This window comes from Miscanthus floridulus, chromosome 10 (assembly GCF_019320115.1).
Source record: "Miscanthus floridulus cultivar M001 chromosome 10, ASM1932011v1, whole genome shotgun sequence".
Classification (NCBI taxonomy): Eukaryota; Viridiplantae; Streptophyta; class Magnoliopsida; order Poales; family Poaceae; genus Miscanthus; species Miscanthus floridulus.
Window position 1 is genome coordinate 54,126,758 of NC_089589.1, and position 13,516 is coordinate 54,140,273.

General features: G+C 44.3%; 1 protein-coding gene across 1 annotated transcript; it reads left to right on the top strand.

Moving 5' to 3' along the window:
- Positions 1–3,231: 3,231 nt before the first annotated feature.
- On the top strand, positions 3,232–5,808 carry LOC136490257 (MEIOTIC F-BOX protein MOF-like). The gene is made up of 4 exons (XM_066486740.1): positions 3,232–4,337; positions 4,627–4,782; positions 4,923–5,112; positions 5,335–5,808. Exons 1-4 carry the CDS (start codon positions 3,438–3,440, stop codon positions 5,352–5,354), a joined length of 1,266 nt encoding a protein of 421 aa, XP_066342837.1. The 5' UTR covers positions 3,232–3,437; the 3' UTR covers positions 5,355–5,808.
- Positions 5,809–13,516: the final 7,708 nt, after the last annotated feature.

Below are 13,516 nucleotides of genomic sequence, written 5' to 3' on the forward strand. Positions count from 1 at the left end.
CATACCGACGTTGATGTCACCATCATCACCACTGGATCGTATGCTAGACCAACGTTGATGTCACCATCATCACTGCCGGATCGTATGCCACACCGACATTGATGTCTCCATCATCACCGCCGGATCATACGCCCGATCGGTGGGGGTCTTCACCGTGTCGCCACTGGATCGAACGCTGATGTGGCGGTGATGGTAACATCATCATTGCCGAGCCATCGGTGATGACGTTTATCACCGGCGGTGATAACCGAGGTTATCACCAATGACTTTCACAAATGATGGCGATAACCGGCGGTGAAGGGGGTTACGAACTGGTGGTGATGACCTATCTATAGTATTGCTAGTTCACCCCTCCCTTCTTGGGACATGTCCCATGCACCTATCCTCACACGAGGAGAAGATGAAGAGATAGAAGTTAGAAGAACATATCCACACTAGGCTTATGGTTTTTAGCACAATGTAATTATAGTAGGTTGATGTATTTATGGTAGGCTGCCCTTAATTGATTGTGCCTGTAATTATAGTAGGATGATGTATTTATGGTACGTTGCCCTTGATTGATTGTGCATGTAATCTTGCCTGTGTGGTTGGCTGCATGCCATCCCGGCTACATGTACACCTATACAAGATATGAATGACAATGTATTCTAATCACGTTTACATGGTATCAATCACGATTACGATCCGCTACTCTTTTGCAACCCTCGCCAGCCGCCGATCCGATCGCTGCCCCCGCCGCTGACACCGTCGCTGGGCGCATCGCCGGTCCCATCGCCTGCACCTCCACTAGATCGCCGGCCCCCGTCGTTGACCTCGTCACCGGGTGCCGCCGCTGGTCTGCTCGACTGCCCCACTTGTTTCCCGATGGCGGATGACGCCGACGCTGCTGCGGACGCCGCTGCCGCCGCCAAGGAAGCCAAAGATCGCCGTCTCGCTGCGGCTGTCGAAGAACATCGCCTCATGACTGAGGCCGAATCCCACGCTGAAGAAGCACGCCATGCCGAGGAGGCCCGTCTCCGCACCGCGGCGCTGGACGCGTACGAGAGCGCCCACGAGGCCCTTTGGGCACAGGCCACTGCCGTCATCAACGTCAAGGCCCTCATCCCCGTCGTCCTCGATCACGCCACGAACACCTACAGCAAGTGGCACTGCATGTTCCTCACCATCCTTGGCAAATATGCCCTGACTCGCCATGTTCTCGATGATGAGGCCTGCCCCTCGCGCCCGACATGGGTGCAGGCAGATTGTGTCGTCTTGATGTGGATTTATGGCACTGTCTCCAACGGTCTACAACAGTCCCTGATGATGCGGTAGCGACACGGTCGCGGTGCCTAGTGCTACCTCGAGGACGAGTTCCTCGGCCAGCGGGAGTCCCGCGCGCTCCTCCTCAAAACGCAGTTCCGCAACTTCCGCCAAGACGCCTTAAGCATCACCGACTACTATCGCCGTCTCGAGTCCACCTCTCTCGCCGAGTTCGGCGACCCCATCGGCAATCGGCAGCTGGTGCTCACGCTCCTCCGTGGCTTGAGTGGCAAGTTCCGCCATATGGTGTCCATCCTCAAGATGCATCGCCCATTCCCGACGTTTGCAGAGGCTCGGACACCATCACCGCCATCCGCTCTCGTTGCTGCCACTCCGCGCCCGACGATGCCCAGGGCACCAGCGCCTCCACACCCGGGGACGTCCCCCCCTGCGCGCCCTCCTGGTGCACCCACTGGTGGTCAGTGCAACGGCCACCGTCGCGGACGCGGTGGATGCGGCGGCCCATCAGCGCATGTAATCTTGCCTGTGTGGTTGGCTGCATGCCATCCCGGCTCTATGTACACCTGTACAAGATATGTATGACAATGTATTCTAATCACGTTTACAACGGTGAGGCTTACTGCCATGTGAAGGCCACATCAATGTCCACACGGCAAAACCACTGACATGCTAGAACTAAAACAGGATTTTGTATCCCGGGTATTTTTTCCGGTTTGCAAAAATTGAAGGGCAATGTTTGTCCAGTTTTGGTGTTCAAGGTTGGAAACTAGACATGTGACAGTTTGAAGGCTAAAAATAGACTTCGTCCTATCCATATGGCTTTCTTCGTGAAACTATAAAATATGGCTTACGAACGCAGAACCAACCCCTAGTCTGAACCAATCTCAAGCACCAAAATGAGCCCTTGGATTGTGTCTGCCCAAGAAGGCTGAGGACTGAAGTGCAAACTTCACACTCAGAACCACACGCGTAACGATAGCACCCAAGGGAAAAGATTTTCCTTAGGCTCAAAGGAAGCTTTGGCATGTCAAATGGTGGCAGTAGTTTCGTGCGCGTGAATGCTTGCCAGTGTTTCGGTGCAACGCTAGCATGGGGCTCTTTTATGCTGGGACTAGCTTTCTTAATCTTTTTGCTGTTCCTGTTTTCCCTTGCTTTATTAATACAGTTGCTTCTAAGGGTCACAATTGTCACAGACTGAGATAAAGCCATTGTGCATGGATCCCTAGAGTGGTTGCATTGCTTTTCTCTTTTGAAAGGAAACGAATATAGTGCGTGGCCCTGGGTCTGGTTTGCAACACTGTAAGCTTAGCTTGTAAGTAACACATTCCAATGTTTCTCAAGAAAAAAAGTGGGAATTTTGTACTATCCGCATACAAATTTGATGTTTGTCCTAATTTTCGTCGAAACTTTTTCTTGCTAATTTAATACCGGCATCTCTCCCTTAAATATCTGTGGCAGCGAGGCTTTTAAACATCCCCGTTCGGTCCAGCAGGGACGTTTGAACTAGAGCCCAGACTTGGGCTGTGCTATTTGAGGGGCAGATCATGGAATATCTTTTGGCACGGCCTAAAGCACGGCACGAAATATTTTGGGCTGTGCTGGCCAAGGTTTTAAATAGCCGGCTATGCCATTTAGCTTTCTGTGTCCGAAAATAGGCTATAGCCGGCTATAGCGGCAGCTAAGGGCTAACTTGTACATAGAAAAACTTAGCTAAATCTTTCTCAAACAGCTATAGCCGGAGATAGCGGAGGCTATAGCCGGAGATTTAAAACCTTGTGCTGGCAAGGCACAAACACGAGGGCCGTGCCTTGCCTATGATCCCGGCACGATGGGTGGGGCGGGCCCATCAGTGTCCACTTGTCGTCCACCCCGGTTCATGGCCGACATGGCTAGCTGCATACTAGCTTGCCATGAAGGGAGAAAAGACACGTCGATTTTGGGCCCTCCAGGGTTCAGAGAAGATGAAGCGCTTCACTTGCCTTCCTCCCGAAGAAAGACGCTGCCGCCGCACCGTATGATCAAAGATCATCTCCCTCTGTCCCACTCGCCGTCGCCCCCTGCGCCGCCTCGCATTCTTCTTCCCCGCGTCCTTCCAGTTCCAGATCCCTCTCGTTTCCTGCAGGTGCCGGGCATATCTCCCTGCAACGCCCGCCCACCACACCCGGTTTGGTGGAATGCATGCCTCGCGACAAGAGAGCCAAGAAAGTGGCGGCGGCGCGCCGGCGCCTGACCTGGAGCCGCTGGAGGACCGGATCAGCGCCTTGCCGGACGGCATCCTCCGGCACGTGCTCGGTTTCCTGCCGGCGGACGAGGCGGTGAAGACGTGTGTGCTCGCGCGGCACTGGCGCCACCAATGGAGGTCCGTGCGTCGCCTGCGCATCGTCCACTCCGAGAAAGGGCCACGGAGACGGAGCGCCGACGACTTTGTCAGGTTCGTGAACCGCCTACTGCTCCTTCGAGGGCCAGGCGTGGCTTTAGATGAGTTCGAGGTTTCAGGGAGTGTCAAGGTATTGGAAACGGAAATCGAGGAAGAGATCCATATTTGGATCCGACATGTCTTGCTGTGCAATGTACGGGTACTGATCATCAATCTCTGGACCTATCTACGCCCTCCTCTGATCTCCCAGCACCTGCGAAGACTGGAGCTCAACTATGTGGATTCTCACGCCGACTGCCTTGATTTTGCGACCTGTCCAGGATTGGAGGTTCTCGACATAACACACGGTTGTCTGTCCTGTTTAAGGATTCTATCCCAGTCCGTAAAGCATCTGCGAATCATAAGCACCTGTTTTGCCAATAGTATCCGGGCCTGCATTTCTATGCCTGGTCTCATTTCTCTGCAGCTCAACCATTTCGAGGGCAAAGCACCTCTGCTTGAAATGCCATCACTACACACTGCATTTGTCAGGCCTGACGACCTGGTGGATGATTGTATGAAGAGAGGTGATTATGGGGGTGCTTGTTGTGGCATTTGTGCATATTGTTGCGGCACGAATGACCACAGAGGTCGTTGCGTACTTCTTGGGGGTCTGTCCAATGCAATGTATTTGGAATTGATAGCCTACCGTGGAACGGTATGCATACGTCCATCCTCTGAGTTCTAATTGTTCAGTTTGTTGCTTGCAACACATTTTTTCAGGTTCAGCGTCCCATCAATATATTGGCCATTTAGCACATCGTTCACTAGCACTCCCACAATTGAGCTTATTGTCCTTTTAGTGTTTTTCTGACATTCCACAAATCATATACCCATGCTTGAAATAATTTTAAGGGCAATCTTTGATTATCATAACCCATGTTACAGTTGCTTACATCACCTACATCCATACCCATTTTCTTACCTCTTTTCTGCATTTTACTCAGTTCATTTTCAAAAGAGATCTGAAAGGGTGCCCAACATTTTCTAAGTTAAAGACACTGTTGCTGAATGAATGGTGTGTAGCTATTTGTCTCAGCGCACTTGTTTGCGTTCTCGAACATTCACCTGTTCTTGAGAAGCTAATTCTTCAGATTTCTCAGGTATTTTTTGTTTCAATCAAGAGTAACTGCTTTATTTGATTTGTTATGTATACATAATACATTAGTGACAACTCTAGAGAATTTTTTTATGTATCATCCATTATTGACCCTGTTGAATATACATTGTTTTGTTTCAATAGGACGCAGAATGTAAAACTGAAGCAGAAGGAAGAAATCATCGTCAAATGGAGCGAGTACCAAAACTATCGGAACGCCTTAAATTAGTTGAAATAAAGTGCAAAAATGTTGGTTTTCGGGTTTGTGAAATCATAAGTTTCTTGAGTAGATTCATGCAGGTTAACCTCAAGCTGGTTACCAGAAATTCACACTGTGAGTTAACCAGCTACACTCTTTAGTTGTTTAATTTATTAGTATCTGTACATTTTTTAGTGGTCCAGTTTAGTCAATGTGATTCATGTTGACCAGACATGCATACTATTACTTTCGAAATAAAAAAAACCTGGTGTGCTATTCTTTGACAAGAAACTTAACAGAATTATTACTAGCTAGTTGATTTCAACATAACTGTGCCTCTTTAATTCTCTTGTACAGTATTCAGTTTCGAGGACTGAAGGTGCGAAAAGCTTAATTTCAGCTATTTGGATGGATCAACTATCTCTTCAGGTCGTACAACCGATTGCCAAGACTAAAGTTTTGTCCTTGTGTGTTTCTTCTGGCTGGGTGATATTATGAGATCAGTTCCATGTTTCAATGGTATGGGAAAAACGTGCAATGTAATTGGCAATATGACATGGTTTGGACTTGGTTCCATGTCTTGTGATGACATAAGGCCAGTCTCAGTGGGGGTTTCATCTCCCAGTTTTCAACACACCTATATTTTAGAAATAGTGCAGAAGAGTTTTATCCCCATGAAACTCTCTCTACTCCCGTGAAACTTTTATCTTCTCTCTCTTCATCAAGACAGTGCTATGTCAGTATATTTAATGCCTATAAAACTCTATGAAATCCCCATTGAGACTGACCTAAGTAGTTGAGTTTTATTGAGTTCATTTTGCCTATGATGGCAGTATTAATAACGGAGTTATCATAGTGGTAGTTTTCTCGGTCATTGCCCACTCTATATTCTGTACTACAGACTGTTCCCAATCGAATTTCCTAATGACTTGAACGATTTTTTAGCAACGGTTCGATTTTTTTGTAGGGGCGGCTGGTGATGGAGCTGCCCCTACAGTGGCGTGCTCGGGTGTCCAGACACCAGCCACCCCTATAAATAAAACGGCAGGGTCGGCTGGTGATACGAGCCGCCCCTACAAATGGGGTCTGATTTGTAGGGACGGCTCAATCACCAGCCGCCCCTGGAGTTTCTATTTATAGGGGTGGCTGGTGATTGAGCCGCCCGTACAAATGCCCCCGTATACATAGCTCCGATTTGTAGGGGCGGCTCAATCACGAACCACCCCTACAAATGACCCACATATAAAACAGCTGCAGAACCTTCTTCCTCCTCAGGTCACTCATTCCAACCCATGAAAAAAAGGTGGGGAGGCCTTGGGCACCTCCCAAAAATTGCTCTACTAAGGGGGGAAGGTTTTGGTCTTAAATCCTTTGGTGGAGGGGTTGTAGAAGGTAAGAAAATGCCATTCCACACTTTTTTTGAAGTTTTAATGGTTGGTTAGTGAGTAATTAGAGTTTTGTTTTTTCTCTCTTCTATGGTGCTTGAGTTACTTATGAAGCAATTTAGACCTAAGTTTTAAATGTACTAGGATAAATTAGGGAGGAGAACAAGATCATACCCTTATTTGGTCTATGTTTCTTGATTTTAGTGAACAATTAGTTAGTTTTATGGATGTTTCATGTGCATGTGGATCTAGATCTAGGGTTTGGTTTTTTTTATTAATTTCATTTTTGTAAATTTTTGATGAAATTGGACTAGGGTTTGTATGAAAGATATTGGGTAAAGTATCATTGTTGCAAATTGTTGTCTTTGAAATTGTTTATTGTAATCAATAAATATGTATCTTAATTATTTATGGATAAATGGGCCATTAATTAATTTTCCTCTACCATGGTGTGTTTGTATGCTTCATGTAATTATATTAGATTTATATTCATATATATCTAAAGTATATACAATTATTCTCAAGTAATTATTACTTTGATTCATTTTTATATATATCTGAATAAGTAGTCCTTTAATGTTTGTTTTGTTGTTGTTGTAAAAGATGGAGTACATGAACTCTTGGATGTATAGTTCGTTATGGTTCAAGGCAGGTTTCCGTGAAGAGGTGGATAAATTTATTGAAGCCGCAAAAAAGCATGCAATGACATTGAAAGAGAATAAGGATACAATTATTTGCCCCTGTAAAGATTGCAAGAACCGTATGGCACGGATAGATGTGACTATCATCAGATCACATTTGATTATGCGAGGATTTGTTGAGGACTTACACAGTGTGGATTCATTATGGTGAAACGGTTATTGTTAACGACGAGGATGAGGAGGAATACGATGACAAAACCATAGAATCTCTGTCTCAATATTCAGCAGAGCTTGATGCACGAATGGATTTCGAGTTTGGTAATAAACAAGGTGGTGATGCTGGTGGTTGGGATGGTAACGACGAAGGTGGTGCCAATAATGATGGTGGAGCACGTGTCAGGGATGAAGATGATTTGGAGGACATGATTCGAGCCCTTGGTCTAGAGATTTTACTAAATAGCCCGAAAGGTCTAGAAAATTTGGAAAGAGTAACAAAAGCATCGAAGGAGACTATGTATGGTGTTGAAAAGGGATGTCCGACACATTGGACATTGCTACGTTTTGTGCTTGAGCTGCTCATCCTGAAGGCTAAGTACGGCTGGTCAGACTATAGTTTCAATGATCTATTACATCTCCCGTCATGGGTGCTGCCACAACCAAACTCAGTTCCCGCCAACACATACCAAGCGAAGAAGGTCATAAGTCCATTGACAATAGGGGTTGAAAAAATCCACGCATGCCCCAACCACTGTATACTTTTTCATGGTGAAACCTTCAAGTCACTAGATAAATGTCCCCGGTATGGGGCCAGCCGATACAAGAACAATGACCTTTATGGTGGGGACAAACCCTCCACGGGGAAAAAGAGGAATAAGAAGGGTACAAAAAAGGTGGTACAAGAATCTCAGCACCTAGAGGACACTCCATTAGGCAACGATGAAAAGCAGAGAAGAATTCCTGCCCTTGTAATGTGGTACCTGCCAGTGACCGACCGCTTGAGACGTGTCTCCTAAACCCTAAAGAAGTCGCACTCATGACATGGTGGGATGATGAGCGCAAGGTGGATGATGATAAGATTGCACACCCGACTGATTGTAGTTAGTGGCAAAGGTTTGATGAGAAGCACAAAGAATTTAGCGATGACCCAAGGAATGTACGGTTTGGCTTGAGCACCGATAGAATGAATCCCTTCAATGAGGATGAGCGACCACAGCACATGGCCAGTGATCTTGACCATGTACAACATCCCAACATGGTTGTGTCAGAAGAGAAATTATCTTCTCACTATTCTTATTTTGAGCCTTAAACAACTAGGCATTGATATAGATGTGTTCCTCGAGCCTTTGATGCAAGAAATGGAGAGGCTATGGAGGCATGGGGAGCAGATGTACGATGTGTTTCGAAAGGAGGACTTCATATGTAGAGCAATAATATTTGTTACTACCAATGATTACCCCATGCTGTTTGCTTTGTCTGGACAGGTCAAAGGGAAGACGGGATGCTTAGTTTGCTTGGATGGTACTACATGGGTGTACCTGGATGCATCCAAGAAGATAGTTTACCTAAGGAACCGACGCTTCTTAAAGACAAGTTACAAGTACCGCAGCAAATTGTTGTTTAGATTTTATGACAATGCCCTAGAGATTGAACCCCCTCCGGAGAGATGTTATAACAGAGAACACGTGTACAGAATAGTGAAAAACATACGCGTCGTCTATGGAAAGAAAAACCAGATGGGACGAACAGAGATAGAAGCACACCTCCTGTTGAAGGCGTACCTTTCAAGAAACAATCGATCTTCTTTCAGTATCTGCCTTATTGGCCAGACTTGGAGGTCCCCCATGCCATTGATGCTATGCACGTGTAGAAGAATGTCTTTGAGAGTCTCATTGCTACCTTGATGGACATAGGCAAGTCAAAGGATGGTCTGAAAGCACAGAAAGACATGGCGCAGCTAAACGTGATGCCACAGCTTCACCCGGTACCTGAGGCTAATGGAAAATACACTCTGCCCGCGGCGTGCTTCAACCTAACACCAGACAAGAAGAGAGCTATATGCACTTTCCTGAGGGGGATCAAAGTCCCGACTAGGTTTTCAGCAAATGTGAAGAAGCTAGTGTCGATGAAGGACTTGTCAATAACACACTGCAAGGCTCACGATTGCCATGTGATGCTGACAGTGTTTCTACCTATTGCAATCAGGGCTATAAAGCCAGAGTTCTTGGAAATGGCCATCACCCGCATGTGCTACTTCTTTTCGAAGATCTCACAGAAGACGATTGGCAAGCAAGAGCTGAGTGAGCTACATGAATTTATGGTGGAGACACAAAACCAACTAGAGATGCGTTTACCTCCTGCTTTTTTTGATATAATGCCACATCTCATGATTCACATGGTTCATCAAATACAGGCGCTAGGCCCTTGCTACTTGCATGAAATGTGGTCCTACGAGCGGTTCATGTCGGTTCTAAGTCAATACGTGCATAATCGAGCATACCCAGAGGGCTCCATGATAGAGGGTTACAGTACTGAAGAAGTCGTCGAGTGCTGTCAAGAGTACCTAAAAGTATAAAAAGGGATTGGCAAACCCGATTCTCGTCACAAGGGTAGGCTGGCTGGGAAGGGCACCAGTGGTAGAAAAGTGTTCATCGACCATGATTACAAAGAGGTGAGTTGGGCACATTACAGTGTCTTGCAGAGTACACAACTGATGCAACCGTACATTGATGAACACTTGGCTATCATTATAGCGGGATTGAAATGGCCGTTCGGATAATTGGGTCATGAAACAACACAAGCAACGACTAACTACATGGTTGAAGGACCAAAACATACCACCTGGAGAAACCATAGACTCTATTACCATCAGTAGGTTGGCGGAGGGGCCATCAAGATAAGTGACATCTTGGAATGCTTATGACATCAATAGGTATACGTACTATACCCACGCAAAGGATAGTAAATATATGAACCAAAACAACGGCGTTCGAATAGAGGCTCTCGATGGATTAGGGTGAAAGATACAATACTTTGGCATCATTGAAGAGATATAGGAACTTGACTATGGAAGGGATATAACGGTGGCCCTGTTTCGATGCCGCTGGATCAAACAACACTAACTGAACGAGATCGGATTGAGAGTCCTAGACCTCGATAATCTAGGCTACCAAGATGACCCTTGGGTGCTCGCTTCATGTGTCACACAAGTTTTTTATATGTCTGACCCACAAAGTAACCTCCCCCCGAAGAAGAAGACAACACGTGGTTGCCTCCGGGAAACAGCACATTATTGGAGTTGATGGCGTGTACGATGTTGAAGCTTAGAATAACTATGATGAGATGCCGCTATTCACAGACTTTCCTAAGAAGATCACTATTGTAGAAAAGAACCTCCCCAAAGACATAATGCCATAGGAACGAAAAGGTGTCAAGGGGAAAGTCGTTACAGTGGGCTAGCTAGTTGTTGAACGTGGTGTGTTTGTGTAAGTGTGTGTTTGTAAGACTTCATTTATGCATGTGTGTGAGACTATATATTTATGCACATGTGTAAGACTACATATTTTTGTATGTGTGTGAGACTATATTTTATGCATATGTGTGAGACTACCCTTTGCAATATCCAGATGACTCTATTTGAATATCCACTCTATTACTAATAAAACTTTATGAAATCACTTAACACTTTATGAAATAAAGAAATGACCAAAATAAAAGTAGGAGATGATGAGTTATACAACTTTTATATTCATCACCTTTACAGCTGAAATCATTTAGTGTTTGAAAATCATGTTTGAAGCTGTCATTTTTTGAAATTTAAAATTTGAATTGTTCAAAATTAGTGACAAAGATAGATGACTAGACTAAAATGATAGAGCATGATTTTAGAAAATTTTAGGGAAAAAAACCATCACATTTGGAGTTAGTATGAGGGAGAAAAACTAGTTACAAGTTTCAACCACAGATTAAAAAGAGAAATCACACTTGTTCATCATTGATCATCATGAACAGTTGTGATTTTTCTTTTTAATCTCTGGATAAAATTTGTAACTAGTCTTTCTCCCTCATACTAACTCTAAATGTGATGATTTTTTCCCTAAAATTTTCTAAAATCTTGCCCTATCAAGTTAGTGTGTTGATTTGGTCATTTTTTCATTTGACAAAGTTTGAGCACTTCAAATTTTTAAATTTAAAAAAATAACAAGTTCGAACGAGATTTTCAACCATTAAATGATTTCAGCTGAAAAAGTGATGAATACCAAAGTTGTATAACTCATCAAGATCTACAAGTTTTATTCTGATCATTTCTTCATCGACAAAGTGATAGTAAACATTGTTCACAAATTAACATGTTTCTCGTATAGTTCATGAAACTATGAGTCATATGTGAATTTATGAACAATGTTTACTAATACTTTGTTACATGAACAAGTGACCAAAATAAAAGTTGTAGATAGTGAGGAGTTCAACAACTTTTATGTTCACGACTTTTATTGTTGAAATCATTTAATGTTTCAAAATCTTGTTTGAAGTTGTCATTTAGTGAAATTCAAAATTTCAACTATTCAAATTTGGTCAAATGAAAATATGATCAGAATAAAAGTTGTACATATTGATGAGTTCTACAACTTTGGTATTCATTAGTTTTTCATCTAAAATCATTTACTCTTTTAAAATATTGTTTCAAGTTAAAATTGTTTGAATTTCAAAATTTGAATCGTTCAAACAAAGTCACATGACAAGATGACCAAAATAAAAGTTGTACATATTGATGAGTTATACAACTTTTATGTTTACAATATTTTCATTTTATTTCATTTAATGTCATAAAATTATAGTCGAAGTTTTAAATTTCAAAATTTTAATTTTTGTTTTTTTTTGTTTTCTATATTGTTTTGACTAAAATTGTTTATATATATATTTCTTCATATATATAATAATACAAAATATTATATTTGTGCATATACATAATTTTTTATATTACTTTGTGTTTTTATGATATAAAAAATATAGAAATTACAATTTAAAAAAATGGAAAATATTTATAGGGGCGGTTGGATCAGGAACCGCCCCTACAAATGCATTTGTAGGGGTGGCTGGATCAGAAACCACCCCTACAAATAGTCCCGAGTATAAAAAGGAGGGCGCACGGGAGTCATCTAGTCTGGGCGTTGTCTTCTTCCTCCGACGCCATCAGGCTGCCACGCACGCCTAGGGTTTCCGCCGCCAGTCCCGCGCCCACGCCCGCCCACACTAGCCCCCAGCGCTCGGCGTCCCGCACCCGGCCCCCGCGCGCCGACGATGCAGGCTCCCCGCGCCCCGCGCCAGGCCCCCAGCGTCCCGCCCCCGCACGCCGACGACGCAGGCTCCTGGCGCCCCGCACCCGGCGCGACCGCAAGGGGAGGGTTTCTTCTTCGACGGCTGCTCACCCTCCCGCAGCCACCGCCCCCAACTCACCCCGCCGGTCCCTCCCCTTCCCCCAACTACTCCTTGACGGCTGCTCACCTCGCCGACGGAGTCGACGGAGGCCTGAAGCAAGCGCTCGAGCCGGATCTACGACCTCATCCGCGCAAGGGCGCGCCAGGCAGGAGACGTCAAGATCGACGACAAACTGGGTTCGTCTCGGACGGCACGAGCGAGGACGATCTAGTGAGGTACGGATCGGCGGTGAAGTGGCCTAGTCCACGGCTAAACACAGAGGTAAGCTTCGTGCGATGTTCCGTGTCTCACAATTTCTTAGTCAAACTTCTCTATTGCAATACCCACAGTAGCTAAGCTAGTTAATGATATGAATCAACCTGTGTTAGGTGCTTGTTTGTTGAACCAAACGGATCTTGTTCATCCAAGCCGGTATTTTTGATCGAGTACATAGTAGTAATACTTTGAGACTTGAGAGTAGGGGCCTGAACCAAATGATATGTATTTTAGTTTCAGACCTTTGATGGAGAGATTTTTTAGAATGGTAAAGATATCTGAGATTTGTGTTTAGCTTCTAAATTCACATATGTTTCATAAGAAACTAAAGCCTACAGTAGGTAGGTTACAAAATTGATGTCAAACGAGGAAAAATGAAAATGTTGTTAAAAATCAGAGATTTGTGTTCAGCTTCTAAATTCACATATATTAAGATGGGTTTTTGCTGTGAAAAATGAAGAGAAAAGGAAACTGGACTGAGAGGCTTTGGCGTCAACTGTCATTTGACAGTAAATCAAGCCTGCAGCATTTGACAGTAAATCAAGCCTGCAGCAATTGGTTAAGACAGAAGACATTTAATTTGGTGCCAATGAACAATCATGTCTTCAGACAGAAGGCGTTTAATTTCCTGCCGATGAACAATCTGTTTATAGTTCCAAAGACATTAGCTGATGCAATTTTTTTGTTACCCCTTCCCAGCACCATGCTTTTTTTTTGCTGACTCCACAGCTGACTACTACAATATCTTTCTTATTTAGTTCAGTGACACTATACTGACACCAAAGGGTAGCAGCAAAACTGGAAATAAAGAGAATTGTAGAT

Excerpts from the sequence above, each read along its gene's own strand:
- LOC136490257 (XM_066486740.1), top strand. The coding sequence starts at position 3,438 with ATGCATGCCTCGCGACAAGAGAGCCAAGAAAGTGGCGGCGGCGCGCCG. Across the intron at positions 4,783-4,922 it reads TAATTCTTCAGATTTCTCAG|GACGCAGAATGTAAAACTGA; the intron begins GTATTTTTTGTT and ends TTGTTTCAATAG. Across the intron at positions 5,113-5,334 it reads GGTTACCAGAAATTCACACT|TATTCAGTTTCGAGGACTGA; the intron begins GTGAGTTAACCA and ends TCTCTTGTACAG.